This window comes from Columba livia, chromosome 7 (assembly GCF_036013475.1).
Source record: "Columba livia isolate bColLiv1 breed racing homer chromosome 7, bColLiv1.pat.W.v2, whole genome shotgun sequence".
Taxonomy (NCBI): Eukaryota; Metazoa; Chordata; class Aves; order Columbiformes; family Columbidae; genus Columba; species Columba livia.
In genome coordinates, this window is record NC_088608.1 from 159,934 (window position 1) to 176,452 (window position 16,519).

The window sequence follows — 16,519 nt, forward strand, 5'->3', positions numbered from 1 at the left end:
TAGTGGGAACCGTTACGCTCCTGTTCGTGACAGCACAAGGAGCTTTAGGAGATCAAAGCGGAGGAATTAGTATTCCTCGATGATAAGTTTTTAGTCGAGGTGCCAAAACTTTCAGGCTTTCCTCACCAAAGGGAGGAATATTTATCTCTGAGGAGAAAGCAGGATGTAGAGGGAAGATAAACTCTTTTGTTAGGCACCTCTTTAGGTCTGTACTTATTGGAGACGAAGACACTTTCAGGACGTTAGTGTCACAGGCACTTCAGTGAAATGACTGTATGTAAACTGTGGAACCTTTTCTGTTTTCAGTTGCCCTCTGTAGGCAGGTGACCGTCACAGCACCCGTAATTCAGGCTGCAGACACCTGCACTCCAGGTGGTTCCGGGCGGTGTGTGTGCAGCGGGGCGCTGGGAAAGCCCAACCCAGTTCTTCATACACGGAGCTCTCTGGCGCCCCGATGGTCCAGAGCTGTCAGGCAGATTAGAACAGAGGTAGTGTCAAAAATTGGCTGGATCACCGTGACTTTAAAATAGCATCAGTCCAGTAAAGGATACATATCTTAATCTAGTGTACAACCCTGTTAAACAGGTTTGCGTCACCGGGGAAGAAGTTTTCGTTGTTTTTACCAGTCAAGCAATGGGGCTGTGTTTTCACAGCTGGCCTGCGTATCCGATGGAAGTGAACAGCTCAGGAGCCCCTGGCGTTAACGGAACAAGAGAAGGCGTTTACCGCAGGGCAGCGTTCTTCTCTTTGCTCTTTATTCTTACTGGACTATCATTTCATTGCATACTTGAAGTTGGAGTGAAAACGGTAACAGGAGTTTGGTTACATGTTTATACATTAAAGTACAAAAAGATCAATTAATGTGGTTCTTGGCAGCACGTCCCAAGTGCTCCGTGATGTGAGGCCCAGGGCCTTCTCTGGAGCTGCCGGTGTAGATCTGTCTGCTGCGGCGGGGGTGCTCGTGTCCTTAAAGCAGTGCTGGTGAGAACGCTCCAGGTTTAATGGGTTTGTCTGCCACGGGTTCGCAGGCGCTCCTTTCCTCTGCCTTCCTGTTAAAGTCCACTCAAGCAGTTCTGTGTCAGTGGTGGTATTTCAGCACTCAGGCTTGGCTACTTCAGAGAGCTGCTCGAGAAGTGTATCGGAAGAGACCGAGCTGCTCCGCTTCCCTGGTCATCCCCGTACCTTAATTTTGGAAATAACACCACTCTTCATTGTCCTTTCTTGGTAGGTGAGGAAAAAGGAAATAATATACTTTAATGAGTTCTAAATGCATGTCTTCACCTCTGTGAAATAAATAGGTATTTTGTGCATAAGTAGGGCATAGTTGACGCAATAAACAGCTGTTACAGCCCTGGTTGAACCTGGCCTGGCACTAGAAAGGGGGCTATAAAGGGTTTGGGGTATAATGCATGAATGTGCCCTGTGCCTCGCACAGTGTTACTGACAGTAATGGATCGTTGGGGTCTTGTAGTTGGTCTGATACTTGTGAAACACAGGCTAATCTTGCTGTTGATTTACTAAAACAAGTTTTATCGTGGTGGTTGATTTACGGTGGCTTGTTTCCCTAGTGAGTTCTAGGTAATGTGCTTAATGTAAATTATCAAGTGACATAATTACAGTGAAGTTCTGTAGAACTTGAATTACTTAGTACTCGACCTGACCTCTAAGATTTGTACAGCATTTGAGCCATGTAAAGTGACTCTCATTGATTATATTGACACTTGTATTTGAGTTTAAAAACCTCAGGTGTGTAAAGCACCGTAGCCACAGGGTGTGCATGTGGGAAGGTCTGACCAGGCTGTGCCACCAGAGCAGGAGCGTCGTGGGGAGCCTCCCGTGCCCACAGCTCGTCTGCCGTGAGCTGCCCCGTTCTGGGCAGTTCTGCTCAGGGCACCTGTTGGTGCGGTTCTTGGCAGATCGCTGCTTTCACCCCTGCTCCCCTGGTTCCGCGGCCTTTGTGACGGGCGGTGCGGAACCCGGGCTGGGGTCACCCCGCGCCCGCTCGGCGTCACGTCCCGTGAGGGTCACCCCGCGCCCGCTCGGCGTCACCTCCCGTGAGGGTCACCCCGCGCCCGCTCGGCGTCACGTCCCGTGAGGGTCACCCCGCGCCCGCTCGGCGTCACGTCCCGTGAGGGTCACCCCGCGCCCGCTCGGCGTCACCTCCCGTGAGGGTCACCCCAGCGCCCGCTCGGCGTCACCTCCCGTGAGGGTCACCCAGTGCCCGCTCGGCGTCACCTCCCGTGAGGGTCACCCCGCGCCCGCTCGGCGTCACCTCCCGTGAGGGTCACCCCGCGCCCGCTCGGCGTCACCTCCCGTGAGGGTCACCCCGTGCCCGCTCGGCGTCACCTCCCGTGAGGGTCACCCCGCGCCCGCTCGGCGTCACCTCCCGTGAGGGTCACCCCGTGCCCGCTCGGCGTCACCTCCCGTGAGGGTCACCCCGTGCCCGCTCGGCGTCACCTCCCGTGCCGACGCGGTGTGTCTGCCCCGCCGAGGGCGCGGAGCCGGGTGAACTCTACTCCGTGCCCTGAAGCTGTTAGGTGGTGGTGAGCTCTGCCGCGCCGCGCTGCTCTGAGCCGCCGGGCTGCTCCCCTCGCAGCCGGGACACCCTGAGCGCCAGAGCGCTCGCTTCCACTCGAGACGCCCACGGGCAGCAGCATGGATCAGTATGATTGAATACCTGGCTGTGAGGCAAGAGAACACCTAATGTTGCAGGGCCCTCTTGTAGCTGGCCGCCCAAGAGTCATTACAAATTTCACCTGGTCATTGAAGAAGACTGAAGTATTTTTGTGCCCCATCACTTTCCGCTTCTTTTTCACTGTGTTAGGGGTAGTAATTGAAATGATGCAGCAATACTTGGGAGTGTAGAGGTTACACTGCAAGCTGGAGGTAAGTCTGCTGGTCAGGGTGTTTCAAGACCCACTTTATCTAGTTTTTGTGCATCTCAACTATTGTTGACAGGATGTTATTACATAATTACATATTATTATCTCTTGAGCGGAGTTATTTGTTAATACCTGTTTAAGAATGTATTTTTTTTTGTTAGTGTACATTTCATCAGAGTTTTTGAGCGTGGAATTGGTACATAATTTAGTTTAAAGAAGTTTCATGTTGTTAAATGTGAAAATGACTGGATTGTTGTTTCCTGTAGTAAGCCTTTACCTCTTCTTAGTGTTCTTATTCAACATTAGTAATTTTATTTTCAGAAAAGGCGTCGTTTTCCTTGTGTAAAGCTGCCCATACCGCCCTTTGTTCCTTTTATAGAGACATTGCTTTCTGTTTTCACTGGATTCAGTTACATTCATGATTATTATTCACTATGGGAAATTCTGGGAAAATCACTGGAGTTTTGAGCAAAGCATTGAGAGGAACTGACACAAATTGTTGTACCCAGATAATTTTAAAAGCCTTTTTTTCCCTAGTTTTACTTATCCAATTTACAAATACGAGAGCTTAAAAACCAGTCATAAAAGTTCACAAGTATTGACTGGAGCAAACGCCTGTTTTATACCGGAGGTTAAAAAGAATATGGGTCTGCTGTAGCCGGTGTGGACGTGCTAGTCACAGAACACACGAGGTCTGCGGGCGGCGGTCGCTGCCCATCCCGCGGGAGGCTGTTGGTTGTCTCTGCTCACCCATCCAGGGTCGGCTCGGTTGGAAGCAGAAGCGTGTGCGTCTTTAGGAAGGGAATGTAATTTCTTCAGTTCAGAATGATTTAGGAGCAGTGATACCGCAATTTTCTATTAATCCCTTTAAACAAGCTTAAGTAAAGGTTGAAAAAGGGCCCTCCCTTGGCAACCCCCCTCCCCAAATAAAAAGAGGGGGAGGGGGAAGAGGAGCTTTAAAAGGGCAATTTGTTACTGTTCCTGCAGTTCTTACCTGATGCTGTATTACAGTTCAAACATACGGCATTTGGTGGGTAAGAGCTTGCAAGCACAGATGAGTTTATTTCTGTATTGAAAGGTATTGAATTACCAAGGATATGACACAAATTGGGATTGCTTATAGTTGGTTCTTAACTGTGCTTATTTGTGAAACACGTTAAATGGAAGACTTATTTTAATGCCATATTATGACGCACAACATGGCAGGAATTTTCTTTAGAAATTGGAGAGTTCTGGGTGCTTCTGTCAGGAAACATAGATAAAATACAACATTTCAATCCTGAGTGCTGAATGCAGTGCATTAAAGCTTGGAAACACCTTCCCTTTTATGAGTGATTGCTGTAATAATACCATTATGATGTGCTTCTCATGTCCCTTATGCCATGTGTATATACAGCAGAATCACCATGGCCATATACAACAACAAATACTAACATACAGCAAAACCATAGGTCTTTGTACAAGGGTTGCCTGTTGGCCTCCCCTAAGTTCCGTCATCCGTAGTGTCTGGAGAATGTGCTTTGTTGTATTCATTGGTGTCTATTTATCCATCTCTACATTTACACTAAAGATAGCAGGTTTTTTGTAGTGTGAAATGATGCATCTTTGCAAACAGTGCAGACTTAAATCCACAGATACAGACTTAAATCATAATCCCGTGTGAAAGGGATTTTTATTAATTATTATCCTTAGGAATAATTATAGCATTTAATGGACATAATTGAGCATTTGAAGTCTGCAGTACATACGGTGTTTTTCAGTGGTCTGCTCCCACTGAGTAGCAGTTGAGCTGAGCTATAATATGTCACTAAAATCAATGAGGTATTCTTTAACTGTGGATAGAAAATGTTTTATTGGAGAAAAGGATGTATTTAGCAGTCCTGAATTAAAAATGTAAAACATTTAATAATATTTTGCCTTGGTAAATTCTCTGAAGGGAAATAGTTTCCATGTTTTTCACTGTTATTCTGAAAGCTCATAGCCCTCGTATTTGTACGGTCTCGTCATAATTGCTGGGTCTTTGCTAAATGAAGAGCTGGGGTGTGGAGTTCCTGGCGTGACGACAGGTCTGTGGAGCCGGGATGGGTCGGGTCCTGCAGCCCCTGGCTCCTCGTTTGCTGCCTCTGACGGGCGTTTCTCTTCTCTTCTCTTCTCTCTGGCAGATATGGAGTCCGCAGAGCGGTTGGCGTCACCACCGGTCTCCTCCGCGGCAGCCGTTTCCACTCCAGCGCCTTCTGCCCCGCCGGTGGCTTCAGCCGTGGCGAAAGGCGGCCTGTCCTCTGGGGCTGCGGCACTGAGCGCCGCCATCAGCTCGTGTGGTAAGAACGGCTCCAGTATGTATTGCAATGTGATCTTCCTGTTTGTCAGCACTTGATCGTTACAAGTCGCGTATATGGTAATGCGCCGCTTCCAGAGCAAGCGTGGTTCTTGCAGCAGGGTGAGCGAGCGTGTGTTCTCCAAACCGAACAACTCTTGTGCCCCGACGCTGTAGAACAGTCGATTCTCAGTGCCCCGCTACAGGCAGCATCTGCTCATCTGCGGCTGTCTTGGGATGAGAGACAAACCAGAACGTCTGCACACCTAGAATTACTTATTGTAGTTACTCTGAGATCAACCAGAAAAGTTCGTAGCTAAAACAAACCGAATAACAATGCGTTTGGTTTTTCAGTACCCCACTACAAATTCAACTCCAAAACATTTCTGTCTGTGTTAATTAGCCCGTGCCATTTTAATGGTCACTCCCAGAATGTAGTAGGAGTTAATTTACAAATGGCTATAAATGTTCAGTCCCAAACGGAGGGTTTGTGTGACTCACTTAGCTCTGCTCGCTCTCTTTACTTTGTGGATACTACAGCAAGTAATTTTGTGTCTCCTGTAACATTGTGTGTATGTATAGGATATATATTTGGTCTATCAAAATACTGGAAGACTAAAGCAGATGAGTAATGTAGTAAAGATGATGAACTGTCAGATCCTTTCTCCATTAGAAAATCCCAGTAGTCCTTTTCTTAAATAGGTTTTAGGATTTTATTCTCAACTTCTATTTTAAAAAACAGGAAAAAAAGCAGCTTTACTTGTGTCCGGTAGCTGATACAGACTGATTGGAATACCCAGTATTCCCGGGTTGTTTCCATTTAGGTTTCTTTAGTGGTCACATCCTTTGCCTGGCTGCATCTAGTCTTTATATATATATATGTATATGTGTGTGTATAATGTATATATATTTTCTCGAGGACACTTTGTACTCCTAGGAACAAGCTGGCGTGTGGTTTGCTCTCAGTGCTGTCCATCGGCTCTGCGTGCGGGTCCGTCCGTCCTGGGCCGGACGCAGCGCTGTGGCGGCTGCCGCACCCGCTGCCCGGGGGAGCGCCGCGCGAGTCCTGTTCGGCAGCCCAGGGCTGCCCGGCACCGGGAACGGCTGGATTGGCAGGGTGCTCTGTGCTCAGGATAGGCTGGTATCCCAGCTGGCTCCTAGATGGAGATGTTATTCACTTCTGTGATATTTAAATAAAAACATTATGACAATGTCTGTCTATCTCAATCTGATAATTAAATTATCTTCACATTGAAAGATGCATTTCTCTAGCATCTAGTAAAATGATCAAGAATGAACAATTATTCTTGCCAAGAGAAGGTGAAGGCATCTTAATCTATGCATTAAATTGGAGAGGCTCCTTTTATTCCCATTCATCTCTCTGTTTTCCGTGCAGCAGTCCGTAGTCCGTTGGTCGTCTCCACCGCAGCGGGGCGGCAGGGCTGCGCGTTTGTGCTTTGCCACGACAGTACGCTGCAGATAAATTATCTTGGCATATTCCCAGGTCAAATAGACAAAGCACCTGTGTGAAACCATTATGAAATACATCGCATACCATTAGTTTAGTTGGTTAGTGCAGCACTAGTTTCTGAATAATTGAAGCATTCCAGTCAAGTAAACAGATATTTCACTTGCTTCTTATTCACCAGTTGCTAAAAATAAGAAGGCACATCGGAGAAGCAAATCGAATCTGGAAAGAGGCTTAAATTCCTCCTCATGAGAAGGTTAGCAGCTTTGTAGGAATATAAATCAATGGCCTTTTCTCACATGAGTGAATGATACAACAGTTCAGTGTTTTGTCTTTATGGGGGGCAATAATACCAGCATGTGAAACTGTCCAAAGCTGAACAAGAGATTCTTGTTGGTTTAGTGGTATCAGACTTTAAGGGTCTTTAATTTTCAAAAAAAGGAAGTTCATTAACTTTCTATGAAATTATTTTTAAAAAATAAGTCTTATTTTCTGAACCAGCAGCTGCGTGTGTGAAATCAAAAACGTTCAGTGTTTTCTGAGCAACGATCTCCTCAAGTGAAACCCAGGAGGACTTCAAAATCGTGGACATAATGCACAAAGTGACGGGATTGTTTGAATTTGAAAAGTGTCTTTTTCCACTTGATTTTCTGATTTGTAGTGACAAGATTGAGATGGAAGATTTTATTTTTTCTCAACAGCAGCTATTTTTTGGTATCTTGGTCTTTATAGAAGAATGACAATGTAGCTCCTTAAATACATGTTGAGAAAGATCAGATCTAGTGCCTAAAATGCGAGACTGTATAAACACGTTTCTCCTGCGGTGTTTCTGCGGTGCTGGGCTTGCCTGGGGCTGGTGGGCGCTGGCGGACCCTGGAGCCCCAGGGCGCCGGACGCCCCGTGTCAGTAGCAGCGCTGGCACAGGTGTGTGAAACCAAAGCTTTGCTGTCTTTCTGGCGATTAGTCTTGCGTTTACAACAGTTTTAAATTGCTGTGATGTACGTTCTTAGAATTTCAGTGTCTCTTGACACTGGCAGGTTAAAATTTGTTTGTTAGCCTTGTTCACGCTTCATTTATGTATTAATTAAGGGTCTTAATTACTGTATGTAACGTCCATGTACTTACATAGCTGTTTCTTACTTTCCTTGCCTTCTTAATGTGTTTTATAGCAATATGAAGTAACCACCTTATAATGTGTTAGTCTAAATCCTGCTCAGTTATATGGTTTAATGTATAAAATAGCACAAGTCCTATACTTATGGCACAGTTTTCATTATGTACAAACTTTATATTTTCACTTTAAGAATGCAGCGTGCCGGTGGGCCAGACCACAGGCCTTGCTCTTGCTCAGCTGGTTGCAGGGACACTGTGCAAAACTGCTTGTCCTGAATGGATGCCGCAACTTAGTCTGTGTTTTAGGGTTCAGAAAGAATCAGAATTGCACTTAAGCCCTCAAGAAATCATTTTCAAGAGAAGGAAAAGGTCAGTCTCAGGAGTGAGAAGAGACGTTCTTACCCCCTGTAGTCTGTCCTGTCACTTGTGTGGATTGTGCCTTCCAGAGTTTCCAGCGTTAAGTGCTGCCTGATGAAGTTTTTGCTGTAAGGCAGGAGAGCATTCTCACACATCTGGTACTGTAAGCATAAACAAGGCCAGAAAAAGAAGCCCTGTGTTTTTCATCTTGGTTAATGAGTGCGGCACAGCAGAGCGGGGACGTGCCCCCCGCTCGCCCCGTGACCAGCGCGCCCGCCCCGAGCTGTTTGCTGTCGGGTTTATGTAGACCCAGCCTGTGTTTCTAGCCCTTGGCACAGTGGCATTGATGTGTCATGTTTCTGATCCTTCTGCTTCTGGTAATGTGATAGAATTTGTGTTTCGATTGGTGGGTGGGAAGAGTTACTTTTAAGAGAAGAGATTTTTCTTTCCTCACAAAGTATTGCTGCATTTCTTTTTTCAGACACACATTTTCTTTCTCTCACACAGAGGATCTTTGTTCCCTTTAGACGGATTTGAAAGTTTGTTCTTTACTTACACTTTGTGGGCCGTTTCCAGTCGTTGACTAACCAGTGTGTTACCAGACGTCGTGGGTACTGCAGTAGCTCTTGCAGGCGCCCCCGCTGGCTGGAGTTCTCTGCAGGCCCGCACGCTGCTCCGCGGCTCCCGGTGGCGCACAGAAACCTGTGCCGGGAGCGGGACGCTGGGGCTGCCCGTTCAGGCTTAGCTGTGCCGTATTACAAATATAGTTGCTTTGTCTTGCAGAATTTCAAGAATCTGCAGGAAAGAATTACGTAAGGGTTGCATAAATATTCTAAATAGTTGCTGCTACAGTAAAGAACTTCAAAAATTGAAAGTCGTAGGGACTGTATCGACTCCTTTGAAGTTTATTTTCCTGGAAAACAAATATCAATAACCATTTAATATGAAAGCTTAAAACAGCAACAAAATTAAAAGGACTATTATAATGTTTTTAACATAAGAAATCTTTATTCCTTGCTCAACATCTTGAATTTCTGTAACAAAGCAGCACAGACCAGCCCTGCTTCTGGTTGTGAAACAACCGTTATAATGGGGATTTACAGGGGAACAACAGAGCCTGCTTCTTTCTGCGGCACCGTCAGCCCGCGGGTGGGAGTGCGTCGGGGGGCTGGCGTCCCGCGCGGGACCGGGCGCCGGAGCGCTGGCTGCAGCGGGCCTGGGAACGTTCCCAGACAGCAGCGGTCGTTAGAGCTGTTGGCTTTTCGTGGTTCTGGTGCAGGAAGACTGAGGTAGGGACGGATGGTCACAGTGGCCTGTGAGTGCTGATACTGGTTGAAAGACCAACAGTTTCGTTTCGGGCTGATCGCTGTCACCTAGCTTTCCATTAAGTATTTATTTTCAGAATGCGTTTAAATGAAGCTGCATTGAAATCTTTACCAGAATGGCTTTAATGACTGAAGACCAGAGTTGCTGTGGGAAATTCATGTCATTTAAAGTTCCAAAGTGTTGCATTTTCTTCTTACTCCCAGATTTAGTAAATCTGCTCTAGATGATGCACAGCAACGCGTTTACAGGAGCATTTCAATACGTTACTAGCACAACTGACGTTTGTTATTTCCCCTCGGTGCAGAATGGTGGCGAGCAGCGGACACGCACTCTCGTCCTGGGGCAGCGTTTTTCCCACCGCTCCTGGGAATTCCACCGCTGTTTGCACCTCCTGCGCAGAATCACGATCCTGCCTCGTTCCACTCCAGAGCCGCAGGAAAGAGTAGTCGGAGCAGTACAGAGAAAGGTAATGGCTGAAGTTGTGTAGCAAATAACTGTATCGAACTCCTGCACGTGCGTATAGATGTGAATTTGAGCTTTACCTTTCATTGTTCTTCCTGTTCCTAAATAGCTCTTTAAAAATTGCTTCTGTTAGCTAAGCATGAGGCATCAAAGTATGGATGTTCAACAACAAAATACTCCTTCTACCAAGCTTTTCTTTTAAAGTTTGTGGTTTTATTTAGGAGGCCTTGTACTTCCATAGTGACTACTGTTCCTCTGCATATAAGAAGCAGGCATCAGGTAGTTGTTTGTTGGGAGCATGAAGGGAAGGACAGCTACGGCTACGGGATCTCAGTGAAAATAGTTCAGTGACATTAGAACATTCTCTTACATTTCAAAGCAGCATCTTATGTAGTGGTATTGCACACGTTTTGGGGATGTAGGAGACGTGTGTTCGATGCTCGATAGTAGGGTTGTTCAGCGGAGAGGAGGCTGCAGGGTGACCTTGTTACTGTCCTGCTGAGGGCTGGCGGCTTCGCGCTGGCGTCCGGTGGTGGGCCGCCAGGACGCGGCATGGAGCTGCAATGGGGAACGTCGCACTGGGCGCTGGGAGCGTGTCACCGAGAGGGTGAGCGACTCCCTGGGACGTGGTCCCGGAGCCGGCCGGGCTCAGGGGCTGCTCGGACAGTGCTCTCAGGTCTGGGGTTTAACTTCTGAGTGTCCTGTGTGGAGCCGGGAGTTGGGCTTGGTGATGTCTGTGGATCCCTTCCCACTCAGGATCTTCTATTCTGTATTCCATGATGTGTGAGCAAAGCTTTTAAAATACTTTTGGTAGGTTTTAGGACCTGATGTGTGTTTCAGAATCAATCTGATAATAGACCTGGGATTGCAGAGCAGCAAGTCTGTGTGAATAGGGGTAGTTGTCTTAGAAAACAACTCTTCTTGACAGATTAGTAAACTTGAAAGCAGACGTTACTTCCAATAGTATTCCCGCACTTCTCCACCTCTTGTTACACGCGGCAATACTCATACAATATCTTGTGCTTCATGGCTTTTCTTTGGAGCTGATTGATACTTCAGACTTGGAAACAAATTATTCTGTGAGATATTTACTGGAATGTATACTTTTTTGTATCTTCTTTCTTTGAAATCTTATTTTTCTGCATCTGACTAAACTCAAGGATAGTTTGGACTAAAAAATGGATGAATTCGGGGTTTTTTTGGTCTTCTTACAGCGTTAAATGTGTTTGTCCTCTGCCCTGCATGTTTTAATTAAAATGGCTCCATGAGCAAATCAAAGTGGCTCTTGGATGGCATATTTTTAGTGTATGTTGGTGTCTTGTTACGGGTTTATGGAAGCTGGTGTGACTGGAACATCTCATAGTATCTGCAGCTTCAGAGTTTTTCAAGTGTCAATTTGTAATCTGTCACCCTAAGGTATAAATGGGTCGCTGAACGGGAGCAGCACCGCTGCAGTGTCTGCTGTCGGCACATCTGTTCTGTCCACCAGCATTGCAACATCTGCAGGACCGGTGAAAGCTGTAGCCGCAGGAGCAGGAGGCCGCAAATACAACCAGGAGCAAAGCAAAGTCCAGCTCTTGGATGCCAGAGCTGACAAAATCAAAGATAAGGTAAATATACAGAAAAAAACCTTAAGATTCAGGTGAAAACCTGACATGGTAAGTGTTCTGATTGTGCATACAGCAGCATTTTAAAATGTTTCTCCCAGTACAAAATGTTTCAGGTTTTTCTTATTATTGTTTGTTAAAGCAAGATCTGTACCCTTCTCTTCAGTCTTCTGCAAGACAGTCAGTTGTGTTCAAGGATTGCAGATTACTCTGAAGTCTTACTGTGTTTTAAAGATGATGCATAGTAATACGATATAACAGGTTAAAGCTGAACCATGAACAGAGATTTCTCTTCCTGTTAGAAGCCCAGAAAAAAGGCAGTGGAAAGCTCTAGTAACAGCGACAGCGATTCGGGCTCCTCGTCAGACACCTCGAGCGAAGGCATAAGCAGCAGTGACTCCGAGGATCTGGAGGAGGATGAGGAGGAGGACCCGAGCGCTGAGGAGAGTGAGGATGATGAATCTGACTCTGAAAACGAAGCACATCACAAAACCAAGAACAAGGTACGACACCTCGCTCTGCTGCTTGCGGTCTGGTCGCTGGAAGCTGGCTATGAAAAGCCCGCCTGCTCGTGTGTGTACCAATGAGCAACTATTTAACTACATATTAATGAATGCTAAGAATTTGGTTTTGCCTCAGGGTTTTCTGGGGTATTTTTCTTCCCTCGCGTGTGTGCGTATGTGTGTTTTGTTCTCTACTGGCTAGGAGTTTAACGGTTGGTAGACTGTTACTCTTGTTATAGTGGGAAATAGAAAGAAATGAAGTGCTGTGTGCTGGTAGTGTGTTGGAAATGTGTCTTTCTATGGATAATGCTTTGGCAGTTGCTTTTTTCCTAGAAATAGAAAATCAAGGTCGGAATCTTGAGTTTCCTCTTAGCTTTACAGTCAAAAATACGTTTTAAAACGCCCATAGTTTAGTACTTCTCTACTAAACGCTGTCTTTGCATGCTGAAACTATCTGGGGAAAAAGATCCCTAAACAGTAAACCTATGACAAGATTGATTTTAAAATTGTTGTTGTTTATCCTCTGCTAAAAATTGTACAGTTGTATAGTTATTTAATGGAAGCTGATGTAGGTGTTTTTTGAAGGATCTTTGACTGATCTGATGTGAACTGTCAAAAATACCTATTTTGCAGGTGCTAATGCATAGTGGCGTAACTGATGCGAAAACTGATGGCCAGAAACCCCATGAAAAGTCCCAAGAGAAGAGAACACACCAGCAGATACCTCTTGTGTCTGATCCCCAGAGCCCCTCGCCGTTCCAGTCCCAGCAGAAGCAGCCTCAGGTTTTGTCACAGCAGCTTCCCTTTATTTTCCAAAGCTCTCAGGCAAAGGAGGAATCTGTGAACAAACACACAAGTGTAATACAGTCTACGGGACTGGTTCCCAATGTGAAACCTTTGTCCTTGGTACATCAAGCCAAAAAGGAAACCTATTTAAAACTCATAGTTCCTTCCCCTGATCTACTCAAAGCAGGGAGTAAAAATACCTCTGAAGAGTCTGTCTCTGTGACCAGCGATGTGAGATCAAGACGGGTGAGTGAGAAATCACTGGGTTTGTTTGACCGTTTGTAACGTGCGTTGCCTGCTGAACAAGAGACAGCTTTGTGCTGTCAAGCTCTTTGAAATAGAATGTTTTAAAATGATATATGTATTTATTTTCCTATAATGTTTTTTGACATGTTTTTAGCATTACATGGATTTTGCGGTTATGTAAATTAACTAAATTGTGTGGGTAGTGTATGTTCTGAACTGTGGTGGCTGGTTGTTTTGAGAGGGATTTTTTGGTGTTTGGGGTTTTTTGTAAAGAGTAGCAAATAATCGTTCTCTAATTTTGGAGATGATTTGCTGTACTTTACAAGTGCCCTGAACTATTCCACACCTTTATCTTGGAGAAAAGTCTTCTCTGTGGTGGTGCGTGTATGCGCGTGCCGTGCCGTGCCGTGCGCGTGCCGTGCGCGTGCCGTGCCGTGTCGTGCTGTGCCGTGTGCGTGCCGTGTGCGTGCCGTGCCGTGCGCGTGCCGTGCGCGTGCCGTGCCGTGCGCGTGCCGTGCCGTGCCGTGCGCGTGCCGTGTGCGTGCCGTGCCGTGCCGTGTGCGTGCCGTGTGCGTGCCGTGCCGTGCGCGTGCCGTGCATGTGCCGTGCGCGTGCCGTGCCGTGCGCGTGCCGTGCTGTGCCGTGCGCGTGCTGTGCCGTGCGCATGCCGTGCCGTGCCGTGCGCGTGCCGTGCCGTGCGCGTGCCGTGCCGTGCTGTGTGCGTGCCGTGCACGTGCCATGCCGTGCTGTGGCGTATCGCGCCTCCTGTCACTAACGCCGGGCTGGAGTCTCCCGCTCGTCACGCGGTGGAACTTGGAGCTCTGCTGGCAGAATCGGTGCTGGCGGGAGCGACGGGTGCGGAGACAGCAAAGGGTGTTGGCGTGCATCTCTTAAGGCAAATAAGCACCTAAAATCAATGTCAAAATAAGTAGTTGTGGGTAAATTGTGTGGCCTGAGCAGTTCTTTGTGTGCTTCTCCAGGTTTCAGTTGGAATGCTGGTTTAACACTTTCCATATGTAGTGCGTAAGCATGGCTTCGCTTTGTTTCAAGGTGGATTGGTTTAAGTCAAAGTAATTAAAATTACCTATTCCAATCATTATTTTAAACAAAGTAGCTGAAAGCCTTTTCTAAAGCACGTTTGGTTTAATCTCGGCTTTGTTTGCTGTTTGAAGACAGGAGGATGTTCATGCTCTGATAGCTGTTACCGCTCAGCATGGCCATCGCAGTAAATCTGATCTTCCTTTTCCTGGGCAGGACACTACAATGTGTTTACACGTGTCTTGGCCCTTCCATAGCTTGCCAAAAGTCTTTGTAGTTGATTTTGTTAATAGTGATTTTGGTGACTAGTGATGAATTTTCATTTCTGTTCAGATTTAATGTGTGCTAGAAGAGAATAAAAATCTAGCATTTTAGAAATGCTGAGTCTTGAGAAAGAGAGATATATATATAAATATATTAAAAAGTACACTTCCCAAGGCAAGTTTCATAATGAAAAGCAAACTTTGTTCTCAACTAAGTAGTATTAGGCGAGGGTAAACTCAATTCAGATTCTCGGCTAGCTCTCAGTCCTTATGGAGCGCTGGAAATTACTGTCCTGTGTAGTTTGTGTTCCTAGATTAGAAGAGAAACACTGTTTTCCTTTCAGCTCCCGGTTACTTTGGCAAATTCAAATAAGCTCGTCATTCTTCTGGAGTGGTTAAAGAAATGGTAATTATGACAACACGTGCCTTTGCCGCGGGAAGATGTTCCCGCTGTCACACTCGGGTTACGGGGCTTCAGCTGGTGACACATGAGCCGTTCAGTGGTTCGGATTCTTTAACACTTGAGCTGGAAACGTGTGCCCTGTGAATATTTAGTTTGTAGGTTTCCATGATTTCGTATTGAGTTTTAAATGTGAGTAACTTCAAGAATGTATTGTATTTGACTCAGTATTTAGAAATTGATTTAAAATGGACCATCTTTTTGCATTCTGTTATTTTTTTCTGTCAAAGATGATGTATTTTCTTTTTTCTTGGAAGTCTTGAGACTAAAGGCCACGTAAGCTTTACTCGCGTTTCTGAGCCGTTACTGGTGTTTGACTGTCAAGTGCTACTTTGTCAGAGTTCACAAACTCGCGTCTCGCAGCACTTCTCACTAATACCTTTTTTCCATGTTGTTTTTAATAACGTTTTTCTATGCCAAGAGCATTCTCTAAATAATAGCTGAGCGGATCATCAGGATCCCATAGAGTTCACCTGCATGAATACTTAAATGTGGAGTTTTTATTTGTTTTATCCCTGTGTGTTCTTATTTCTTCAGGAACAATATAAACAGACATTCCCAGCAGCACAGCTAAAGAAACAGGAATCGTCTAAGAACCTGAAGAAGGTTATTGCGGCTTTGTCAAGCCCCAAACCAACGTCCAGTTCACCAGCTCATCAAAAACTCACATCCTTGGAAAACAACCATTCCAATCCATTCCTGACAAATGCACTTTTAGGTAATCACCACCCCAATGGAGTTATTCAGAGCGTCATCCAGGAGGCTCCTCTTGCACTTACTACGAAACTGAAGCCCCAGACCAAGACCAGTGACAGTGTAGCCATCTCCAGTAGCGCCCCCTTTTCCGTGCCAGTGAGCCTGAGCGCAGCTGGGAAAAAGCCAGCTGGTACCCGGACACCTGGTGTGCCCTCTACCTCTCCTGTGTTACCCGGCTCAGGAAAGGAGAAACCCGTCAGCAATAACGCAGGAAATGCAGTAAAAACCCAACACCGCCTTCACTCTGCAAAGCTGGTGGTGGAGCAGTTCCGAGGGCTGGACTCGGATGCCCCCAGCAGCAAGGACTCTGATGACTCAAATGACGATGATGATGACGATGAAGACGAAGATGAGGATGACGAAGATGATGATTCTGATGATACCCAATCAGGTGGTTTAACCTTTTTAATAGGAAACGCAGCAACTTTATTTTTTGAGTGTTGAAAACTTATTTCCCACCATATTAAAAAATGGGTAGGAATTTTGGGAGTAGCACGGCCCACATGGTGTCCTGCAGGTGTCCTGGACAGTGGCACATGGTCTCCCAGTCCCCTGTTGTGTCATCCCTGGATCGTGTTTCGGGCATTCTGGGTGCTGGCTGATGGCGAGCGTGCGGCGAGCTGCCCTGGTGAGGCGGCTCGGGCCCGTGCCGCCGTGCCCGGGTGCAGGGAACGGGCTGGGTCGTTAATACTCTGCAGGCAGAGCCCTCTGCACAGCAGGCTTCCCCACCCAAGAGGGACGAACAGCGCCTGCACATGGTCATGAGAAGCGTTTCTGTGCTTCGCTCGGGAGCGCAGCAGTCAGTGAGCAAGAGTAGAGGAAAATACCAGGGCTGTTGTAAGGGCCCCAGTGTTTGTAGAGAGGAACTGCTATTCTAAAGGCTCTTAGGCCGTTCGGAAGGGTAAGGCCCGTTTCAGGAGCTGACTGTGTTCCCAGGC

General features: G+C 46.5%; 1 protein-coding gene across 22 annotated transcripts in view; it reads left to right on the forward strand.

Moving 5' to 3' along the window:
• The window catches only part of BAZ2B (bromodomain adjacent to zinc finger domain 2B), a 108,347-nt gene that overhangs the window by 46,335 nt on the left and 45,493 nt on the right, over positions 1–16,519 (forward strand). For 20 of the 22 annotated variants that reach the window (XM_065070079.1, XM_065070078.1, XM_065070077.1 and 17 more), the window contains 6 exons: positions 5,045–5,200; positions 9,765–9,926; positions 11,339–11,532; positions 11,832–12,032; positions 12,666–13,064; positions 15,363–15,972. In XM_065070079.1, the coding sequence (XP_064926151.1) occupies positions 5,047–5,200; positions 9,765–9,926; positions 11,339–11,532; positions 11,832–12,032; positions 12,666–13,064; positions 15,363–15,972 (1,720 nt within the window). In that variant the 5' untranslated portion in view covers positions 5,045–5,046. Of the gene's footprint in view, positions 1–2,867; positions 2,887–5,044; positions 5,201–9,764; positions 9,927–11,338; positions 11,533–11,831; positions 12,033–12,665; positions 13,065–14,753; positions 14,772–15,362; positions 15,973–16,519 lie in introns of those variants that run through there. The other 2 variants (XM_065070083.1, XM_065070087.1) reach the window with 2 other exon arrangements.